General features: G+C 41.2%; 1 protein-coding gene across 1 annotated transcript in view; it reads right to left on the bottom strand.

The window, feature by feature from the left end:
- ANOS1 (anosmin 1) overlaps nucleotides 1-23,250 on the bottom strand; it is a 170,708-nt gene that overhangs the window by 137,722 nt on the left and 9,736 nt on the right. Inside the window, exon 2 of the mRNA XM_077146445.1 lies at nucleotides 3,747-3,794. Within this exon, the coding sequence (XP_077002560.1) occupies nucleotides 3,747-3,794 (48 nt within the window). The remainder of the gene's footprint in view (nucleotides 1-3,746; nucleotides 3,795-23,250) is intronic.

The raw sequence follows: 23,250 nt of genomic DNA, 5'->3' as shown, positions 1-23,250 counted from the left end.
CATGGAGGAGGAGGGGGAGGAGGAGATACAGTTGGAGAAAGAGCATATGAAAAAGAAAGGGCCACTGAAATTAAAGGTAAGGAACTGGGTTATAATCTAAGGGAGATGGAAAGTCATCTTCAGGCTTGAGGTGGACAGTGGCATGATCTGACGTGTTCTAAGGAGTCTCTCTAACACTCACATGAAGATTAAATTGTTGAGGTAAAAGGAGAATCTGGGAGATCCAGCAAGGATATTCTTGGAACAGTCCAAACAAGAAGTGATGGCAGACTGGATGGGGCAGGGGGAGTTGGAGGGTTTAGATAGGGACATCGTCCTATTCTGGAGGGGTTCTGAAGGCAGGCTGGAAGGCTCTGTAGATGGCATCCAGAAATGATGAGAGAGTGTGCAGGTTCCATAAAATAGTATGTAAATGTTATGCCTTCAAGCACTCAGAAAACGGGATCATCAGCATCCCTCTGGTGTCTTTTTTTTTTTTTACTCCTCTGTCACAAAAACTGTTGAAAATGTTTTTTTGTTGCTATTGTTTTTCTTTTTTGTTGTTTGTTTTGAAAATGGATTTTAAAGTTGTCGATCCCTATGAAACTTAACCTAGGGGCCAGGGATCCAGACTTCCGTGCTACTCAGCAGATCTGCAAAGTGACCCCAGTATCGCCATCAGTATTATTTGTGACCAATCTCCCATCTGTGAAACAGTTACCCTTGCTTACCCTTAACCCCATTAATTTTGGGATTAAGAGGAAAGCCTCCATAGTGCTTTGTCATTCCCAAAGAAATGCAAACTATACTTACCTGCAAATTCATCCAGTGGTGATACTAACCAAAGGAGAAAAACTTTGATTAATACGGAGAATTCATGCCCAAGAATTTGGGCTAAAGATAACCTTGGAAATATATCACCTTAGAGATAAAGTCCAAAGTCTCGGTTGGAGTTAGCTGTGGCTTATCAATTTGTTCTTACATTCGGGCAAAAGGAATTGATTTCTTTTGTGAAGCTCACAGCTTCTCAACGCAGCCTTGGTCATTCAATTACAAAATATGGTTTAACAATCTACAATCATCTGAGATGTTTAATTAGGTTGTTTAAAAATAATTCCAATGAACTTCTATTCAAATTCTTTTAAAGTCTAAAACGAAATTAGTTTTTTGACAGGATGAGAAGCAAAGTATCATCCATATAACAAAATACCATCATGCAACAAAGTATCATCCATGTCATCTGCACCAAGAACAAAACTTGATCAAAATCACTATTTATAAAATTCAGTCTGTCTCAATCATTGTTTTTTTCTTCCCACAATCACACAGTCACATTATGAAAGTTGTATCATTATATAATCATCTTCAAGAAACATGGCTACCGGAACACAGCTTTAAAATCTCAGGCACTTCGCTCTAGCCTCTCTCATACACCTTAAACTAAAAAGGGGATATCTATATATAATGCATAAGAATAACCTCCAGGATAACCTCTCAACTCTGTCTGAAATCTCTCAGCCACTGACATTTATTTTGTCTCATTTCTCTCTTCCCCCTTTCTGTTGAGAAGGTTTTCTCAATCCCTGATGCTGAGTCCCAGCTCATTCTAGGACTTCTGTCCCATGTTGCCAGGGAGGTTTACACCTCTGGGAGTCATATTCCACGCAGAGAGGAGGAGTACAGCGAGTTTGTTTGCTATGTTAGCTGAGAAAGAGACAGACCACATCTGAACAACAGAAGAGGTTCTCTGAGGGTGACTCTTAGGCCTAATATTAAATAGGATTAGCCTATCCTTTGTAGGGATAAGTTTTCAATGAACAAACACCACGACTGAGGGCTCAGCCCTCAGTTTGGTTGTCCCCACCGAGTGCAAGAATATCAGGAATTCTCCAGATGGGGAAGTTGAATTTCCCCCCTTTTTCTCCATTCCCCCAAGGGGACTTTGCAAATACTTTTTTTATTCACTGTTCAAATCACTCTGGGACTTGTCAGGGCATCACTCTGGACAAACCTACAAAATCTCATGCCCTATTCAAGGTTTCATGTACTTATGGTGCTCAATTAAACTGTCCATATAAGTTATATTAGGAAATGCACTAGTCAAAATATACATTTTGTACCAAATAAACACTTTTTGCTTTAGTTTCACATATAAGTTAAAGTTTTAAAATATGAATTACCATCCATTCCAAACACCCTGCAACACATTCCTTTGTTCTTCCTCATGCAAGAACACATCCATTGTTTGTTAGTTTGTTTGTTTTTTGGCATGGGCAGGCACCAGGAATTGAACCTGGGTCTCTGGCATGGCAGGCAAGAATTTGCCTGCTGAGCCACCATCGCACAGCCCCATCCATGCTTTTTTTGATTCACATAAACAGCTTTTCCTTCTAAAACCCAGTTGAAGAACAATTAAAAAACTAGACACCAGGAAATGCCTTATCAGAGCAAACGCTTATTATGATATTTTGTCAAAAGATTAGAATAAAAGGATTATAAACCAGGTGTTTCACTTCTGTCCAGGATCTGGAGCAAGAGATAAAGTTGAACTCTGCCAAATTTCTTTCATATTTACATAAGAATTCTGTTGAACTTTTAATAAAATGCATGTGTACTGAAGGGTTTAATGCATCCATGCATCTAGGAACGCATCATTCTAATGAAGTTTTCTGGGGCAATATTATTCTACAATCACTTATTGTGAGATAATGTGTTTGAAAAAACTCTCAAAATAGTAGAGTTTTACATAAATGTGCTATTTCAATATCACTATGTATTCCTCAAAGGACATTCTGATTTTAAAATGAAGGAAGAGGGCAGGCCACAGTGGTTCAGCAGGCAGAGCTCTCGCCTGCCATGCTGGAGACCCAGGTTTGATTTCCGGTGCTTGCCCATGCAAATAAAACAAACAAAAAAAAAAAAACAAGGAAGAGGGCACTTTTTTTTTTTTTTTTTAAAAAACATGGGCAGACACCGGGAATCGAACCCGGGTCCTCTGGAATAGCAGGCAAGCGTTCTTGCCTGCTGAGCCACCATGGCCCGCCCAAGAGGGCACTTTTAGGCCATGAAAGAGATATCATTACATATAAGCATAATCCTAAAAGCTGCTACAATATTTTTGGCAAGCTTCATAAACTTTATTCATACATATAATCTGATTATAAAACCTACTTCTAGACTGGAGCTAAAGGACCATCACATATATATTTATATAAAGGTAGTGATATTTTGGGACTGAGGTAAAAAATCAAACACATGAAATGAATAAAACGACAAAGTTTTCTATACAGCAAGGGCTATTCAAAAATTGAAAGCAAACTGCTTAAAGAAACAAATTATTTAACCAGCAATTTCTAAAAACAAGCCAAAACTTACATGCAAAATAAATCAGGTGTAAGTAGATTGCATTAAATCTTCTGGTCTAATTGGAAGGCAATCTTCCCTTTCAAAAAATGATTAAGAAAGTAGAGAACAAAAAGAAAAATAAGGTAGTGTATAGAAATATTAACACCTACGTGACTGTGGTGCCAGGGAGTTCCAGGACGTCTTGTATGCGATAAAATGGCATTCAACTGCTGACACCAGTGTCAAATTCTTGGTTTCCACACTGTTCTATAATGTTGTAAAACGTAACCATTCATGGAAACTGGGTGAAAAGGACAGGGGTCTTCTCTATTTCTTTGTATCTTTGCAACTTCCTGTGAATCTATCATTACTTCAAAATAAAGAGCTTTAAAAAAATAGCGATGCATATGTCGGAAACATACCTTAGAACACTGCTTGTGATTCTGGCACCACACCAAGGACCCATTGCTCTGCAAAAAGAAAAGAAACATTGACCCATTAAATATTTTTCTACTTGAACAGATGCATGCATACACGTCTCTATGTCTGTATGTATACGAATATATGTGTATGTGTGTACAGCTTTTATCTACTTTCATTAACAGACCAATCTCGCAACTCCAATGGGTTTCTCTTTTTAAAAGAGAAAACTTGATTCTGACATAAAGGCTCTTTGCCATTAACGTCACAATACAAAGACATATGAAACAATGAAGATTCCAAGCTGACTACGTTGATTCCCATGGTGTACTGAGCGATGTAACAGCAAGCAGCAGGAAAATGCACACTAGAAGTTTCCTCCTCAGTATGAAGTTTTGGTAAATTTACAAGCTGCACATCCTGGAGTTCTCTGATCTCTATCAGTCCAAGAGGCCGAACTTGGGAGTTACACCCCAAGTGAAAAAGGCTGCTCTTCCCTTCCCCTGGTGTGTGACGGAGGAGCCGCCGCCCTCTCCCGGTACTTCTCTTTACCCACCTGGGACAAGAACACGGCAACAGCTAGAGCACGCAGTCACCGGGAGGACTGAGTGAAGAGGCGCAGACACTTAAATCTCAGGACTGCGATTTATTGCCCTGAACAGAATAATTTCTTCTTGGAAATCTTTGATTCCACGTGACTAATATTTTGGTCATGGTTTTTCTTTGGTTGGGATATTTTAGTTCAGTGACAGAATGTGTTTCTTCAGCAGAGCTAGAAGAAACCATCACCTAATAAATCAGATGCCTTGGCCTCCAGTTCTATGAAGTTTAAGGTTGAAGATATAACAAAACAACCTGTTTCCTATGTTTGAATCTCTAAACTTCCAACTTTAAAAGCACCAGCGTGAGTAGAGTAGTAATACATTTTTTTCCCACCTTAGGAAAAGAATTTTTTAAATATTAAAAAATATGCATTTTTATAACCAGTTGCAACATACTTCATTTAACATAAAGTTCAACTTTTTAAAGTGTAAGTCAAAGCTTTTCAGTATATTCACAAGATTGTGCAATCACCACCATCACCCCAAAAGAAACTTCCTATCCATTAGCAGTCACTGCCCATCCCCCCTGCCCCAGGCCCTGGCAACCGCTAATCTACTGTCTCTACTGTTGTGGTAACTCTGGATATCTCACAAAAATGGAATCATATGACATGTGGGGCCTTTTGTGTCTGGCTTCTTTCCTTTACCATCATGTTTTCAAGGTGCATTCATATTGTCTTCATGAACTCCATTGCCAAACTCCACGCATGGACACACCTCATTTTTTACTCCATTCCCAATAATGTACCTTACTTTGCCCAAAGCCACTAAGTTGATTTCAACTATAGAGAGTTGTGAACATCTTTAGCCTGGAAGATCAAATCCCTCATTAAAGCCTTTTGAACCCCTACATGATACAGCCCTCACTCTTCTTTGCAGCCTTAATTCCCAATAATTCTTACAGATACCTAAAATTTTAACCAAGCTGGGATCTACCCTCTGACCCCCTACTGAAAGCCATGCACCCTCACATCTGGAGACCCTCATCTCTCTCTACATATTGATGTTCATTTCCAAACAAGTGTTCAGGTTAAGTGTGAGGTCTGACAGGGCTTAAGTCAGAGAAACAATGAGATTATGCAGAGGACAAAGCCAGACAAAGGGCAGGCCTGGGTGAATTCCTGAGCTGTTAGCAGCAACTGTGCAAGGAATAAGGCAGACTTTTACAAAAGGAGTCATTGGTTTGGTGACCAACTCAATGCTCACAGGGGATTAGGCAGAGTGGGGGTCATGACTGTAAAAAGCACAGGTCAGATATTGAGAAGCATGTCCTGCAGAAGTTGGGAAGAGGGTCAAGAGGCAGCTTTGGAGACACCTGATAACCACCTCACCCTCTTGCCCAGAAAGGGGGTTCCCTACTTATAATGTACAAGGTGGGCTCCAGCCAGAGATTCACAAAGCCCAGTTCTGTCCAAGCTCTGTCCAAGTCTGTCCTGTGTCCCGACTTGCGCTTTCCATGCTCATTGCCCAGAGCACTTGATAGAAAGCAGAGCGGTTCCTTCTTCAGAGACCAGCACTGCCATGAATGGATGCAGGTCCTGGAGCCTGGGCCAAGGCCAGCCAGTTCCTGAAGGTCTTGTTCACCAGGTCATTGTCTGAGGACCTTCAGCTTCCTGGAATCAGGTCAGGAGGTCCTATTCCTTGGAGTGGAAACTTATCATGGGCCCACCTTCCAGCTCCTTCCTTTCCAGGTCTTTTCTGGACAGGTAAGCAGAACCTCTGAAGGAGAGAAGGGGAAACTTAACCCCACCACCACCCTGTCTGCATCATTCTTGAGGAATGTATCATAACTTCTTCTGGCGTTTATTTTCTTTGATCTAAGTCTTGGCTCCCTAAAGAGTTTAATCCTGGATAAATGGGTTCCAAGTTCTTCCTTGGCTCTCTTTTTCACACAAGCAAGTATGGTCCTTGGTTCAAACATAGATGCCAGTGTGGCCAAAGGCCATGTGAGGGTGACTGCCACTCCAAGAGAAGGTGTGGTAATTGCCACCCGCTCGCAAATTAGTCGGTTGACAAAACTTTACTGATAGGATTTTTATTAGTAGTATTGGCTTTTATTATGATTATCAATATACATTATTGTTTTAATTATATTATCAATCACATCTTTGGGAAAAGCATTGGCTTCCATGTTATACATACACACCTCACACAGCCATCACATATAAAGGCCCAAGTTTTGTATACTCATTTACAAATTACAAAACTGAGTCAGAAAGCCTAGTAAAATATCGACAGTCACGGAGCCAGTAATGAAACTCAGTTGTGGACACTACAAGCAGTTATAAACGCAGAGGTGAGGATCACACTGAGATCTGAAGGTGCCCCTGGGTTGTAAGCCTTGGAAGGGAAGCAAAAATCAGCCCTGACCTGAAGCAGTACATCAGATGATGGGCTCAAGCAGAGACTAGGAGAGGAGATTGGCAAAACAGGGAGAAAATTGATTCTAGTGGATTTTTACTTATCTTTGGAAATAAAAAAAAATATTTAGTAAATATTAGAGGGTTAAAAAGATAAAGGATTAGGACTGTGAGAAATTCTGTTGGCTTCCATTTGTTCCTTTCAACTCTACATAAAATGGCCAAACCTCAAAAAACAGTTAATCCAACAGAGACAGCCTTTGCTGCCCTCCACCTCACAATGAAAATCCTTCTTCCCTGCCCCCTGCGGACCTCTTCGCTTCTGAAACACAATGCTCTCCAGACTACTGGCTTCCACATCTCATTTTCAATATGAGAAAGAATCCAATAGCCCCAGAGTCTACCTGCTGAATTATTTACATTTTATTACGGATTAATACCAACACAGCACCTTAAACAAGGCATTTTCATTTTAAGCAAATTTTTTCCAGGAGTCATACAATGGTAAGCTCTGTCATTATAAAGAAATATCTTGGGCAATAGCAAGCAAGTATGAAAGATTATGATTATAATGACCTTTTTGCCAGTGAAGACAGTTTGCCATGGCATTGTTGGGAAGATTTAAAAAAATAATCCCTGTAAAGTATTTGGTAGGCTGTTTGCCACTTGGTCAGATGCCAGGAAAAAGTAGGCTGCTATTGTTGGCATCATAATCATTCCTGGGTGTGGGCGATGTTAGTGTGGACTAAAACCCCTGGCTCTTAGGGCCATGTTAGCCTGGGCTAGGGGAATGGCTGTGAGCAGGGGAGCTCAGGTGGGTTTTCTCCCAGGATGACAGTAATCTCTCCATGACTGCCGACGGGACGAGTGTGCAAAGGTATAATAATTGTGCTCTAATTTACTCTGATTGGCTATTTCTATCACTTTACAGTCAACTATCTGTACAGTTTTTCCATTTCCATTCTGGATTGTTTACCTTTTTCTTTTTTTTTTAACAATCATAACAACAATTAGTATCAATTATATTTAATGATACTTTGCCTGTTCTAGGTGTTGTTAAAATTTCTCAGTGTATCACCCATCTTTTGAATTTATCTATGGAGTTTTTTTCCATGTAGAAATGTTCTACATATATATATGTATATCAGACGTGCCTCTACTTTCTTCCTGGATTTTGGGTTTCCTGTTTCTCTTACAACAATTTCTCCATGCCAAGAATTTGAGCTGTTCTGTGATTTTGCCTTTATCGATGAAAAGTTTACCATATGTTTTTATCTCTGTAAAGAGCAAATAAGAACCTGCCTCATGGCATCAGGGAAGTGGACAGACCCAGGATTAACTGCAGCCGCTTTGCACGTACACTGCACCACCTCTTTTTCTTCACTCTAATGCTCTTTGAGGAGCGCCATGGAAAAATACAAGCATACAGTACATTTCAACATCCCACCTCAGGGCAAGTTCTTAGTCAGATTATAATAGCCTTCACCAGTTAAGCCACTTGACAATAAAAATAAAATACTGTATTTGCAATAAAAAAGTCTTGTTCTGGCTTCATGCCAGCAAAGATAAAGAATCAAAGCACATTAGGGGAGAAAGATGCTTGCCTCTAGAATTGTTATTGCAATCTCCAGGTAGATTCAGACAGTGGGACTTTGTAATTATATACAGATTACATCCGGTATTTTATTGGTTTAACTAGATCAAACATGAATGCTCGTCAATTTAACTTTCACAGATTTACATATGTTCCTGCAACTGCACCCAGGTATTAGGCCAATGACCATTTTTGGCCTTCTGATTTTTCCGTCAAGAAAAATAATTCTTACAAGCTTCAACTAAAGAAAACACTTCATTCACTCAAAGGCAACTCACAAGGTAAGGAAAAAAGCAAAGAACTGGTTATTTATAAGCTCCCATTTGATAGTTTGCCTCTCCAGTAGATGAAGGCTCCTAGAGAAAAGGGGATGTGACAGTGACTACATGTTGTCTTCTTTATGGAAACCAGGTGGAGGCTGAGACCAGATGGATGAGCTTTAAAAGACTGATCAGAAAACAGTTTTAGAAACCCAACACCAAGCCATCATCAGGCCACAACACTGGAAAGTGACACCATCCCAGAAAACCCAGAATAGACTGAAACTTTACCAAGCCACTCCAGGATGATTTTCTAGCCTCACAATGGGTGTTTTTATTCTGATGTTAAATGCAAAGTTCTTTTTTTTTTTTTTTATTGAAGGAATGGATTAAAATTTAGGAATTCATTTTAATCTAGGGTATTTTTCTTACATTTTAGGACCATGGCATAGTAAAACTGACTCATTTATTATTAAAAGGATGTTCTTTAATGATCATGAGGATGAATATACAACTATGTGATGATATTGTGAACTGATTATATATGTAGAACAGAATGATCAAAATAGGAATGTTTGCGTTTGTTACATGTTTTTTGGCATTTAAAAAATAAAATAAAAAAAGGATGTTGTTTTCTATTGTCAATATACTCAGAACTTTCTCATTTATTCAAAAGAAGCTAACTGATGGAGGACTTCAAGAGAATAAAGTTGAGGAGAGTTATTTGTATGGCTAGACATTTTAATAAATTAACCTTTGCTAGTGACCAGGTGAACTGCACTCAAACAAAAGACCCCAACATTTAACTGAATTCTACAGGAAAAAAATACATGACATATTAAAATATAACTCTTTCCAAACATACAGGCTTCTGCTCTACCCACCACCCCCGGAATGTACATCCCCTGATCACCATGTCCTTCCTTTGCTCCTTCACACCTGGGGGCTTTTTGGGAATCTGAATCTTAGCAAATGCTGTCCTTGGTTTAGATTCTCCCTTCCCTGAGTCAACATCTATGTATCTGAGCTGGTTTGAAAGTATCATGCAGCCCAGAACAGCTTGTTTTAATCCTGATTCAATCTTGTAGGAGCAGCCATTTCTTTTAATCTTGATGCAACACTATAGGTTCAAATTTTTTTATTAGATTATCTCCACAGAGATGTGACACACCCAGTTGTAGGTGTAACCTTTGATTAGTTGGAGATGCGACTCTACCCAGTCCAGGTGGGTTTTGATTAGTTTACTGGAATCCTTTAAAAGCAGAAACATTTTGGAGAGAGAAAGAAACAACAAAAACAACAGAGCCAACAGGAACTTCAGAGCAGAGCTGACACAGATGCCGATACTTGGAAAACTGAGACAGGGATGTTTGGAGATGCAGATATTGCCACGAGCAAGACAGAACCTGGAAAGAGCCAAGGAAGCCAATAGATGAAGGCCAGGCCAGGAGAAGCAAAGTGAGGAACCCCCACAGGAACAGAGGCTGAAAGCAATGAAGCCCAGCAGCAAGGGACCAGAAGATGCCATCCACATGAACACCAGTTGACAGAGGTGTTCCGAAACTGCTGGCCTTTCTTGAATTAAGGATTTTTCCCTGAATACTTTAGTTTGGACATTTTTATAGGCTTAGCACTGTAAATCTGTAACTTATTAACTTCCCCCTTTTAAAAACCATTCCAGTTCTGGTATATCGTATTCTGGCAGCTTACTAACTAACTCAGTATCATTTAGGTCACAACAAACGCCATTTCTTTCGGGAATCCCTCCCTGACACTCCCCCCCTGCCCCCCCCCCCCCACATGTTTTCATAGCTCTCTGTACTTTTCCTGCCATGCTCTCTACCATGATATGGCAAGTTTAAATATATCTGTGCTGTTGTTCACGAAGGACTGCCTGCCCTCAGCCCATCAGCAGTGTGACTTCAGGCGTCCATTCACAGCTCTTGCTCTCCAGTGAGCAGCACAGCCAGAGCATGTGAGCTTAACAGATTTTGTTCGTTAAATAAGTAAATGGATGGCAGAGAATGTCACACCAAGGAATTTAAACTTTAATTGTTAGGACATGAGGAGCTGAAAAGAATGATATTAATACATTGGGAGAGCAGGTTTTACATCTTCTCTGAGTAGGGTTTTTAGGAAGTCGTTTCATTATTTTGCTTCCTACAGAGTAAATGTCTAAGAGAGTCACATGGCAATGTCAAAAAAATGAACAAAATGCACGTTCAGAATCAAACATAAATTAATAAAAACCACACTAGTGATCATTTTATAACTGTAGACAATGAAAAATCATCTATAGAAAACTTCAAGAACAAGTGTCTGAATATAACATAGGGGAGAACGCAATTTATTAACATTTTACAATGAATTTGGACTAGAAATGTCCTGATGAATTTTACCTGTGGGAAAGCAGAGAAGAAAATTTAGAACTTACACTCTGTATAAGAACATGGGAACCACCAGAGAAGCACAGGTATTAGCCTCTTAAGACTTTCAGGCAATCATCTTTAACTTACTCTCCTTCCAGGGGGTATACTAGTTTTTAGTTCACTCCTGCCACAGCTATAATTTCATATATGCAATCTCTAAGCAACAACTGAAATTAAAATCTACATTTTCAGGAGAACATTCTGACACAATGTGCTCTCTACACAAAATCGTGTAAAGCGCTGAGCAATTTCAAGATGAACCGTATGACTCATGCTGAGATAAATCCAACTTTAAGTAGGTGGAGTGGAAGCATTAAGCGTAATAACTAAAACTTAGTAACTGACTTCTACTACAAACTAAGAGAAGCAGGAGCAAGAGAGATACTATGATAAATTGGACAACGACAGCATAGTTGATGGGAAGTCTAAGAACTGAAGAAACGTCAGTGTAAGTTTCCCTTTCCTCACAGCCCCCTTCCCGTCGAGGACAAGAGAATGTGGGGGTGCACACGGAGAGGCAAGTCTGCCCAGACGCCACGGGGAAGCTTCTGTCCCCTGGTAAGTACCTGCGGGGTGTCCAGCTCCCAGGAGCCCTCACCAGTCGGCCGCCCGTGCAGGGAAGCAACTGGCCGGCGGCCGCAGGGGGCAGAGGGAACGGCCCGCTGCCACTGGCGCAAGGCTGTCCCCTTCCTTCCCGCCCTCACCTGGGGCGTCACTAGCGCGAGCTTTCTGTGCCGGGAAGGGAGGGCTGGGTGCGGGGAGGGGAAGTGTGGGGTGCGGTAGAGGGAAGAGGAGACACGCAGCGGGGCCACAGAGTACCGGGTCCGTGGCACACGTGAAGCGTAAAGGCCCTTAGGGTGTCACACAAAAGCACAGTTTGCTTCTGTTATTAAAAGAGATGAAGGCGGATCTTCTGCCTGATTTGAGATCGCTTCAGCCAGCCATGCTGAGCGGCGGGCAGCTGAGGGCAGGGGGCGGCCCTGATGCCGGCACTGGCGCCCCTGCTCCTGCCCTGGCTAGGTCTGCCTGGCAGCCATCAGCACCCCTGCCCCGGGGTCCCAGGCCAACAACTAACAACTGGGATTCCTGGCGGCCCCCACCACCCACAGTAGCTAGAGACAAGGTGCAGGAAGTCTGGCTCTGGCAGGAGGCACAGGAGCAATGGATTCCGGAGAGGCGATTAATAACAGGCTCGCGGCTCTGTACTTACAATCCCGTCCTTTCAACAATCCTAGGCAAAAATCCTAAAGAAATCCCGTTTCATTTGGACACACAATCTGATTCTCACAGTTTTCATCTTAAAACTACGTGCCACATGTTCCTTGTCAGCCAGGGAGCATCTGGAGAGCCTCAGGACCAGCTCCCGTGTGCGCCCTAGGCCACAGCAGGGTACGCTGCCACCAGCTGTGGGCATTGCTGCTCCACACACCCTGGGCCAATTCCCGCTTAAAGGCAAGGAAGCCCATTAGACTAGGAGTTGGCACTGAGGTGCTGGGGCATGGAGGTCCGCCAAGTGTTCCCTGGAGAAAAGACAGAACTTCCATATTTTATTGCAAAGTAATAACCAATACTTCACAAGATTTAAGAAAGGAATATACCCACAAGTAATCGAAGAGTACTACATCTTATGACTGATACATGAAAAAAAGATTGCCAATCTTGTGCTACAAATGCAAATTAAGGCTGAATAAATCACCCAATCTCCCAGACAGACAAAAGGTATTACATAGCAGCAGGATACGAGTGTAAAGGAATAATGCGTTATGAAAGACTGTCATTAACAAGTCATAATTTTATTATCAACTTGTTTTTATAAATTTGTAAGGGCTACATAAAAAGTGGATGCCCTATCAGTGCTTTCTGGATTCACGGAACTGTCCCCTGTGAATCTGTGTGGCTCCCCACAAACCTCCTTTCCCCCAATGCTGGGACCACTCTGCCAGTTCAAGGATTACCCTGCGGTCCCCTCATGTGCCTTCAGGTAGTGATCAGACATTCATTCTGAGTGACCTGCTAAACACATAAACACTGTTCACCAAACACGCCACAGTGCTAAGGGGTCGGGTGTTGTCAGTGGATGTCTGGGACCAGGCTGAGGGAAATCAGCCTGACACACAAGGACAGATACTGGGTGGGATCCACTGATATACAAGAATTACAAAAAGCAAAAAAGTCATAGTGCGAGAAACAAGGACACAGTTTACCAAGGCCTGGGATGGGGATTAATGCTTAAGTGGCAGAGATTTTCTCCCTGGGGTGACGGAAAAGCCCTGGTAATGGAAGGTGGTGGTGGCGGCCCCACATCCTGAACACAATTACCATTCCTGAATTATGTAACTGAGTGAAGTGTAAAGGGGAAATGTTAGGTTGTGTGTATGTTATTAGAATAAAAGAAACATACAATCACAGACCATAGGACTGTACAAGGCAAACAGGGAACCCTAATGTAAATGGTGGCCTCTAGTTAATAGCACAATTATAATATTCCTTCACTGATTGTGGCAAAGGGAGCACACGTATGCAAAATATTAATAATAAGTTAGTTATATGGGAACTCTGCATTTCTGCATGGTTTTTCTGTAAACCTACAATTCTCTAATCTAAAATAAGGTGAAATAATAAAATAAATTCAGAGTTACAAAGCAGTTGTACAAAATACATGAAAGCACTGAAATGGTAGGTGTTTGTGCTCAGAGTGAAAAACTGGGTTTTTAAATATCTAAGGGGGATCCGGCTACTGACAGGCCCACGGGGTGCCCCAGGTGGGGCTGCATCAGCCTTAAAAAGGAGACTGTTTTAATAGAAAGGGAGAGCTGCCTGCGACAAACAACTGGGAAGCTAGAGAGGGTGCACACCACTGCGCCTCTGGTCACACCGCGGGGCCCACTCAGGCCTGCCTGGCCACGCAGGACACCAGCCTCTTGGCCCCAGGCAGGCCCACTTCTGAGGCGTCCCCAGGCCCAGTGCCTCCTCCTGTCCCACCCCCCATGCCCAGCTCCTTCCCACAACTCGGCCCTCAAATCTCAAAATCTGGGAAATCGTCTTGTGATCACAACTCAAGCTGTGAAAACCACTCCCACGCCGGTGGAGAGGGCTGGGGGGGGAAGGTAAAGTTCCAATAAGGCAAGAAGACAGAGGCATAGTTCGTGAAAGAGAAGAGGGCATTGGGGGGATGGGGTTGGCGAGGGGAAGGACCGCGCGGACGGACGTGGAGCCTTCCAGGGCTGGAAAATGAAGGCAGAATCGCATCACACTGTCACCTGGTTTGCATTCTAGCCCAAGACCCCTTCTCCACACTGCACATCCAGGTCCTCTCCCAGTCTATCCAGCTGGTAAGGGATACAACTACAACTTCACTTCAGGTTGCCATACTTTTTGTGAAACTGAGAGAATTGTGTTCTACTGAAGATATTCACCAAACAACAATATATGGCTGTTTCAACTTGACTGGCAGTTTCTTTTCTCCTATGCTTTTAAAAACAACTTCAGTACAAGGCTGTGTACCAAACAACTGATAGGAACAAGAGCAGAAATTTAAAAAAAAAGAAAAAAAAAATCACAGCACCATTCCAGAGTTCCTATGGAAAACCAGAATCATTATCAAAATGTAAGACCAACGTGAAAAAAAACACCACCCCCAATCCACTCCTCTTAATTACAGCCTTCCTTTACTACAAATCCTCTGGAAAGACTGCAGTGGGTTGCCCATGTAACAACTGGCAGAAGGAACCTTTAAGTGAGGTACAGTGACTAGCAGTGGGTAAGGGTCTTTAGTCTTTTCTTTCCTGGGGGATGGCGCACATGTGAACAAGAGAGCAGCAGCAGCAGGAAACTTTAAACAAACCCTGAAGCCCCAGAGCCAGTGATGAAAGCAACGCCTCAGAGATCTCTTAGCTATATCAGGATTCAACCTTATCCTAACTGGGAAAAGTAGTCCACAAAAGCTGCTCTTGTTCTACTGCAATGGAAAAACCATTTTCTGTAGTATTTAATCAAAACTTACTGAGGGGCTCTAAGAATTCTCACTTTTCACAATTAACTGCACGAGCCTAGTAGGACATCAAACCTAAGACCTTCTAAAATACAGTCACTTCCTCTCTGCAAAGCATTTGCCTCAGTTGGCATTTGTTAGACTTCATAATTCCACAGACAGGGGCTCTCTGAATATGGCCAAGCTCGTTCTCTAAGTACAATCCATAGAAAAAGGAACGCAAAATGTGGCTCCAAATACCCACTCAAAATGTTTGTAAACCGTAGAATTCTGAGAAAGAGATTATATAATTACAAATCAGAGAACACCTCTGAAGATCATTTAATCCATCTTCTTGCTGAAAACAAGACAAATGTAATTCATTAATGACATATAATTGTCTCATAATACAAGGAATTTTCCAAGGGAAAAAGGTTACAAGGTCCCCATGCTACACTGCCTCCTTGACTGTTCCATCGGTGAGCTCCAAGTGACATCTCCCAAATCCATTAGTGTGAAGGGTTGAGGAGTTGCATGTTATTAACTTGAGGATTTTCCATTTACTACCATTTTATTTTCCAGTCAACTAAATTCTCTAGTAATTCTATCCAATACATTTGCAATGCTTAAAAAAAAAAGTCAAGACTAGAAGAGACAGGAACCACACAGGTGCACCCTGTCGGCATGTCAGTGGGCAAGATTGCACAGCCGTTTTTAAATGCCATCATTCTCCAGGGCAGGATCAAGATAATGCAAACAGCCTACATCTTGAAAGTAAACATTAAAGGGGGATTTCTTTGAAAAGTACCTTATTAACATCTGAGGAAAAAGAAGTAATGAATGGAAGGGACAGAGAGGACGTAAATACCTACAGGCAGCTCTGAGCCTCCCAACTTCCACGTCCAGGATTGTGCGGCCACAGTCACTGATGCGAGCCCCCGGGGAAAGCCATCAGCAGTGGTGGCAGGACAAGATTCCAAGGAAAATTCAAGGTCATGAGACTCACAAGAATTACTGGAGTTCGAAGACCAACTTCTCTCTTTGTAGAGGAACTAGGGCCTAGGAAACCTAAAACTTGGCCAAATACTGATTTACAGAAAATGAGTATTTTAACAGAAAACATCTAATTAGGAGTCACAAGATCTTACTTTACATCCCAGGTCCTCTACCCATCCTAGGTTATAGGTCTCAGAAAAGTTAATTTCTTCACTTCTATAATGAGAGGAATAGGTTTTACTTGAAGAGCGGCACAGAGATTTTTATGAGGATCACCTGTGAGCAACTACACTCACGGCCGTGTTCCAGGCAGCAGGTGCGGAATCCGCTACTATAAATGCTTGCAGAGAAAAGAGCAACTGGAGGTAATTCAGAAGTTCTCAAAGAGCCTCCATGGCTCATGTGATTAATTGTGGAGAAGCCAGAACTGCCAAAGACCTCAGTAAGTTTTGATATAATGGAGAAAACGGTTTCCAATTGTTGATGTAAAGAACAGTCGTATGAACTCCTACATCATTTCACTGTTTCAAGCAGTCCTGAGCTCCCAATTTTTGTTTAAAACAATTAGAAACAATTGTAATTGTGAAGACACATAATTGTTTACAAGATGATTGTAAAGAATCAATGCAATTCCTTAATGCAGGGTTTGTATTTAACCAAATTTGGAAACCATTATTCCATTAGGGGGAACATGAAAATCCAATACCACCATATGATAAGCTTATATTATTTAAAATCCAAAATGAAATATGGCAACTAAAAAAAATCAAAGCCACAAGGCAAAATACTGTTGTTTCTGTGGGACTGTGTTCCAATAGCCATGTTTCTTGAAGATGATTGTATAATGTGACTTCATGGTTCCAAAAACCTTGTGTCTGAAGCTCCTTTTAACTACAGTATGGACAGATGAGTAAAACATACGGATTAAAAATAAAGTCCTTGGGCAGGCCATGGTGGCTCAGCAGGCAGAGTTCTAGCCTGCCATGCTGGAGACCTGGGTTCAATTCCCGGTGCCTGCCCATGAAAAAAATAGAAAAGAAAAGAAAAAAATAAAGTCCTTAAATCTTAAAGCACATAGATGTTTCATAACAAAGCATGGGCTTACCATAATGTAAACTATCTAGGATCAAACTGTCCAGTTTTTGGTGAAAACAGACTGCTTCAGCAAGCATGGAAGACCCACAAGGTCACAGTGAGGTGACACGGTCAGCCATGTGATGTCCCTGGCATTACCAATCCATAATACAACCATGAACAATACATTCCCATTGTATAACCCCATCCATTTCATGGCATTTGCTTGGACAGCCAAGGAATTAAAAGAGGATTCTTTATTCTAGACCTAGATTCCCCAAACAAATATATGTGTGCTCAGAGGACATGGTAATGGTCCTTTTACCAACAAAGCATGTTTCAATGTAGATGGTGAGCATCATTGATTCCAACCATCTCCCTTCACAAATGAGTGTACTGGGTCTCGGTGTAGCCTTGGTAACATTCTTACCTAGGACACCACTGTAGTCTGCTGTTTAATAAAATGAGACTGTCTCTGTTCAAGTTATTAAGTTTTATCAGAATAATCCATAGGCTGGGACAAAGAAAACAAAACTTCAATTCTAGAACATGGCACATCTTATCGAGGAGAGAAAGACACTATGAAGAAACCATCACTGCAGCATAAATGATTTCTAGTACAGCAGTTCTCAAAGTATGTTCTTGGAATGAGAAGCATCAGTCTCATCCGGAAGCCTGTTAGAAATTCATCTTCTCAGTCCTCACCCTAGACCAGCCAAAACAGAAACCCTAGGGTGGGGCCAGGCAAGCTGTGGTTCAACCAATCAGCCATGGGATTCTGATCCTTGTTAAAACCAGAGAACTGCACTCAAAGGGGAAGAGGAGAGTTGGTCTGCCTTTGCTCTCGGACTCCATGAAATAAGACACAAAACATTTCACCTCTCTTTGCTCCCCTCTTTCCAAGTTTACCAGGCAAACTTCTGGCAACTTCATCCTGCTTTCCAGATATCTCATAGCATTCCAGCTACTGAAAAGAACTGCCTATCTCATAAGGTAATACGTTGACATTTGGATGTGTGTGCTATTCTCAATCTTGACCCCTAATGACCCTGTGTTGCTACTTCTACAACTTCAAGCAGGATAAGTTCCCTCAGCATGTTCACCAACACAATGACACAAGGGCCACTTAGGCCAAGCAAGTGTCCCCTCATGCACAGCCTTCTTCATAAAAAACAAATACAGAGAGATGTGATTTACTGCTTGTGATGGCAGTGACAGCAAAAAAGCAAAGTCGACTTTAAAAGCACTTGCAAATCACCCTATTACTTTTCATAATAAATGCTTGACAGCTGCAATGCTTGACAGGTGCGATCTGTTGTTGGTAATGAGCTACTCCCACGAGGTCCATAAATGCCTGTGTTGGCTTGTTGACCAACAGAGTTAAGGAGTAATTTTCAGTTACCAAGCTAACTTACCAGCATTGACAAGAGCAGGAGAAGATATGTCTTCTGGACCATGAGCTGGAATCTATTGCTAATATCACTGTAAACACTTTTAAAATATGTACTTGAAAAAATACACACTTCACAAATTAGAATTGTTATTTCCTACAGAGTATCTTAGTAAATCGTTTTGGAATATACCAGATAAATCATGGACGTACCTATTTTAATGGTAAAGCAATATCTATCACTTTGATATATAAATATAGCTGGCATTTTCAGGAGGCCCAATTTCATTGTTTCTTTTTTAGCAGGGAAAATCTAAGAAGGAAAAAAATTACTAGGGAGATTTTTTTTTTTCCTTTCAATTGACTTTACTAAATCTCAAATTTCTGTCATATTTTCGGGTGATATATGCTTTTTCATTATATGTATTACTCATTGTAGAGTACCAAACAATTAAGCTAAAATAGAGCACTTCATTGTAACTATACCCTGACTTATCTAATAGCATAACCCATTCATCAGCATACTGGGTTATTTTAACATGAACTTCAAAAGATAGGTTTTAATGAGACCACTTGAGGAAACATGAGGAATTAAATGTGATGCAAAAGAAAGAGCAAGAACCCCCCAAAAAGATCTTACTTTGCAAAATAAAAAGTCACTTCCAAGAAAAATGTACTAGCTGCAGAATTGTAAGACCCAACATCTGGGAAATCAGGTAAGTTTTCATAAAGGAATAGTGGATCTGAGACAGAATGACTTTTTCTCCTTACACAACACCTATCCAGCACTGCAACTTTCAATTTAAAATTCGACTTAAGCTATTCCCATGCGGGAACAGAAAATCTTTGACAAAAGCATGTAAGAATTCTGAATTTCATTCCCCACTTGTAAAAATGGAACCAGTCTAATTATTATCAATCTCTTTGGCTCTCAGGTCACACCATGCAGTCCTTTCTGAATTCCCAGATCTGAACAGCCAGATTCTTGCTGTGTGCCTAATCTGTCCAATCACTATCAGCTGGGACTTATGAGTACATGCCCGTCCTGTTTTCAATCACGAGGGAGGGATCCATCATAGAACCCAACGAAGCAAAGCAGTGCCATCATCGCCGCCACTTTACAGGTGAAGGGGGCAAAGCACAATAAATGGTCTGCCAGAAAGCTCGGAGATAAAATTTTTAGACAAGTTTACTTGCCAAAAGACTGCAAGGGAATCAGACTCTAGAGTTGATTTGACAAATAAAAAAACATGACATATTTAAAGGAAGAGCTGCGATGTTACCACTTGCCATTAGGCTGCTGATGGTGAAAACCACCAACCTACTGGAATGAGTCTCATCCATTGGGGGGTCCTCAGCTCTGCTGCTGTGGGTTCTCATTCAAGGAGACAGCAACTGAGAGGAACTGTTTCATTTATTTTGAAGACAAAAATTAGACAGGGTCATCCTTTTCTTTGGTGGCTCTCCCAGAGCACAGGCCTTCTCCCCCGACTCTAAGTGTGACACGCATGTCCATCCATATGCAGAAAGCTCATGGTGCCGGGTTTGCTTTCAGAACCACTTACATGTGAGATCAAAGAGTTAGCAGGTGACAGACCAGGAGGAGGCTGTGGCGCTCTAAACCACGACTGCCTGCAGCCTCCTACCTCAGAGTCTGTGCTGCACGGAGTGCTAACTGTTCCCAGGCCCCCCACTGACCCCCAAGGCCAGGCTAAATCCTCGAGAGCAGAGAACAGTATGCCTTGCTCCTCTCTGCAACCCAGCACTTAGCGAAGCACCAGACGCAGATGAGCCACTTACTATTAGCTCAGAACCGCTGCCACTTCTGCCAGAAAATGGAAGCAAACCCTTTTTTAACTGCATTTCATAGAAACCCTATGCTTTATGCTTCCCTAAATTTTCAAGAGAGGTATAAATGAGCACTTTTCCAAACCCTCAAATTATAAGCAGAAGAGACAATGGTTGAGTTCATAGCTCAGTTTATGCTTTCATAAAATAGGATACTGTAATATTTAATATAAGAACCATAAACAGATATTAATTTGGATATAAATATTCAACCAGAGACACATACAGAGACATAAGATAAAAAGACTTGGAACAAAACAAGACAAAGCCCTGCATCAGTCAACGGGGAATGATCTGAACCCCCCACCCGCACTCCCCAAGGGACATTTGGTACTTGCTATCCAGAGACATTTTTGGCTGTCACATCTGAAGGGATGGGATGCTGCTCCTGGCATCAAGTTAGCAGAGGATAAAGATGCTATTGAACATCCTACAAAACACAGGATAGCCCCCATGACAAAGAATTATTTGGCCCAAAGTGTCAATAATGCTGAGATTCAGTACCCCCAAAATTTAATCATATGGATAACAGACAAACAGACAGATGGATGGAAAGATATGAAATAACATTTTAGCCCTAATAACCTTATGAAATTCTGTTGATTTAAAGATTAACTTCGGTTCCCAATGCCTCCCCATGAAAAAAAAAAATTAACTACCAGGTGCAACAGTGTCTCAGTGGCAAAATTCTCACCTGCCACGCCAGAGACCCGGGTTCGGTTCTCAGAGCCTGCCCATGACAAAAAAAAAAGAAAATTAACTACCAATAAGAAATAACAACTACAAAATTAAGTACCTCCTCTTTTTCAAAAATTTTAGAGAAATAAATGGTATTGGAGTTTGCAAATCTCGCCATATAGAAAACAGTTTAAAATATTATACCAAACCATGGCTCCAGGATAACAGAAGAATCAAAATACAAGTGAACATCTGCTCTGCTCTAAATGGAGTTTCACCTCCAAACACTAGCTTTCCTAGGGTGACTGAACTACTTAATTAGTGAATATATTCTGTCCAGAATTTTTTTCCTCTGCAGCTGAAAGGATACTAGCTCATAGCACCTGATACAGAAATCGGAAAACAGCAAGAACCACACCAAAACAGATGCTCTTTACTTTTTCAGAGTCTAGCCCAATGGGAAAATAGCATTCCAGGTGTAGGCAATTTCTGAAATGGTGAGTAAATGGGCTTGGCCATCCCTCAAACTAAAAAGGGGGGTGGTGGTAGAGCGGGATGGTAACAGGGGCAACTACAGAAAAAAGACGTGCATTTCCATTCAAAGATATGGGTATAGCTATCAATCTACTGCTGAGAGCCCACCGTCAGTCTCTAAAAAACAAAGAAAGTCCCTGTTGGGCATGTATACTGAATTTTAAAGGCAAAGTCCTAGTTCTAAATGCCTCTAAGAGCCCAAAACAGGCAAAACATGGGAAACAAAGTGCCTTTATTCAAACAACGTCAATTTTTAATTGTGTGACTTTCTCTACACTTCCTCGCCACTGAAAGAATTAAAAAGCAGCATGGTTATCAAAATGTTTTCATAGTATGGTCTCCTGTGTTCCCTTCTGCACCACCTTCGACATCAGCTGATGTTCTTGCAGTTAACAGGCTTAATTTCAACTCCAGAGGGGAAGTCCAAACTTTGTGCCATGAGGTAGTTTCTAGTTTTGCGAGAATGGGTGACCCACCATTCCACCTCCGTAAGGCTTGTATCACACACACAGGCAGCCCTCAATGCGAGCAAAACTCCGTTTTGGGGGGTGAAATGAGGGATAAAACATGAGCAGACAGAGACCAAAAAAAGTAGCCTGCCATGAAGGAGAAACAGTGGAAACATGAGTATCTCAACAGAAATTGTTGATACAGATTTCTTGAGAAACATGTCCATACTTCTAAATGTGGGGATTTTCTTGAGGTTCTGAGGAAGACCCTCATAACTATGAGGTCATGGTATTCTCCTCCAGCAGGAGGAATGCCTTGGCTGGCAATCCAGGTAACAGCCCTAACTGCAAGGCTCAGTGGAAGACTTGGTTAGCAGCACAGGAAACCAACCTCTCCATGAGACTTTGGGGGAACACATCAATTTAAGGTATGTATCCTCCTCAAAAACTATTGATATTTTAGGATTGCAACTCTGTCAGTTTTCTCTCTAGTCGAGAAAGTATAAATTTCAAATTTCAAAAGCACAGTTATTAATTTAAGATGGCTATTGCTCTCCATTAGATTTTGTTAACGAATTAAACATGAGTGGATAAAATTTCATTGGCGAAATCATTTATACTAACCCATGAGGTACACAGTGAATGCGTGTGATCTTTACACTGAAAGGTTTATTTTTGTCTGCATTTGGACTTTCTCAACTGTTTCAGTCTTTCTTTCAGAAAGTTGTTTAATCTCCCAACTAAGAATTAGAATGGTAGGCTTCCAGGAGGGAGGGGGGACTTCCAAAAATAAGGGAATGCATTCCAGATGTACGAATTATTAATGCATTAGAATCTTCTAGTGAACTGAAAAAAGCTGTAAACTGAAAGTAAAACTATGAAGAAATCTCTAAATTTCAAAAGTAAATGAATTCCCATCATAACTTTTGTGTCAAATACTAGTATGATTAATGACATTTTTGGAAGGTGATGAATTACTCTGCAAAATTAATATTTCTTGTTTTATTCACTAGGCGCCATTTTATGCTTTCATTTCCAGACTTATGGAATTGTCACTTTTCCAGATATAACCAGATATTATAAGTGAAATTTAAAATATAACCAATGATATAACCAATGATAATTAGATACTATTTGAGGAAAAGTGCATTTTTGTTCTCTGAAGAGGATTTGAGATCATGTACACACAAATTAGGAAAATATACTCCCTTAAAATAAAAATCCCCATCCCCATACCTTATGTGACTTTTTAAGTGGTGATAACTTATCTGCCTTATCTTTCAAAGAAGGAAGGTAATTTGCAGAATAGAATGGTGCATTTT

This window comes from Tamandua tetradactyla, chromosome X (genome assembly GCF_023851605.1).
Source record: "Tamandua tetradactyla isolate mTamTet1 chromosome X, mTamTet1.pri, whole genome shotgun sequence".
In the NCBI taxonomy this organism is placed as follows: domain Eukaryota; kingdom Metazoa; phylum Chordata; class Mammalia; order Pilosa; family Myrmecophagidae; genus Tamandua; species Tamandua tetradactyla.
This window is presented reverse-complemented; position numbering and strand designations above follow the sequence as displayed.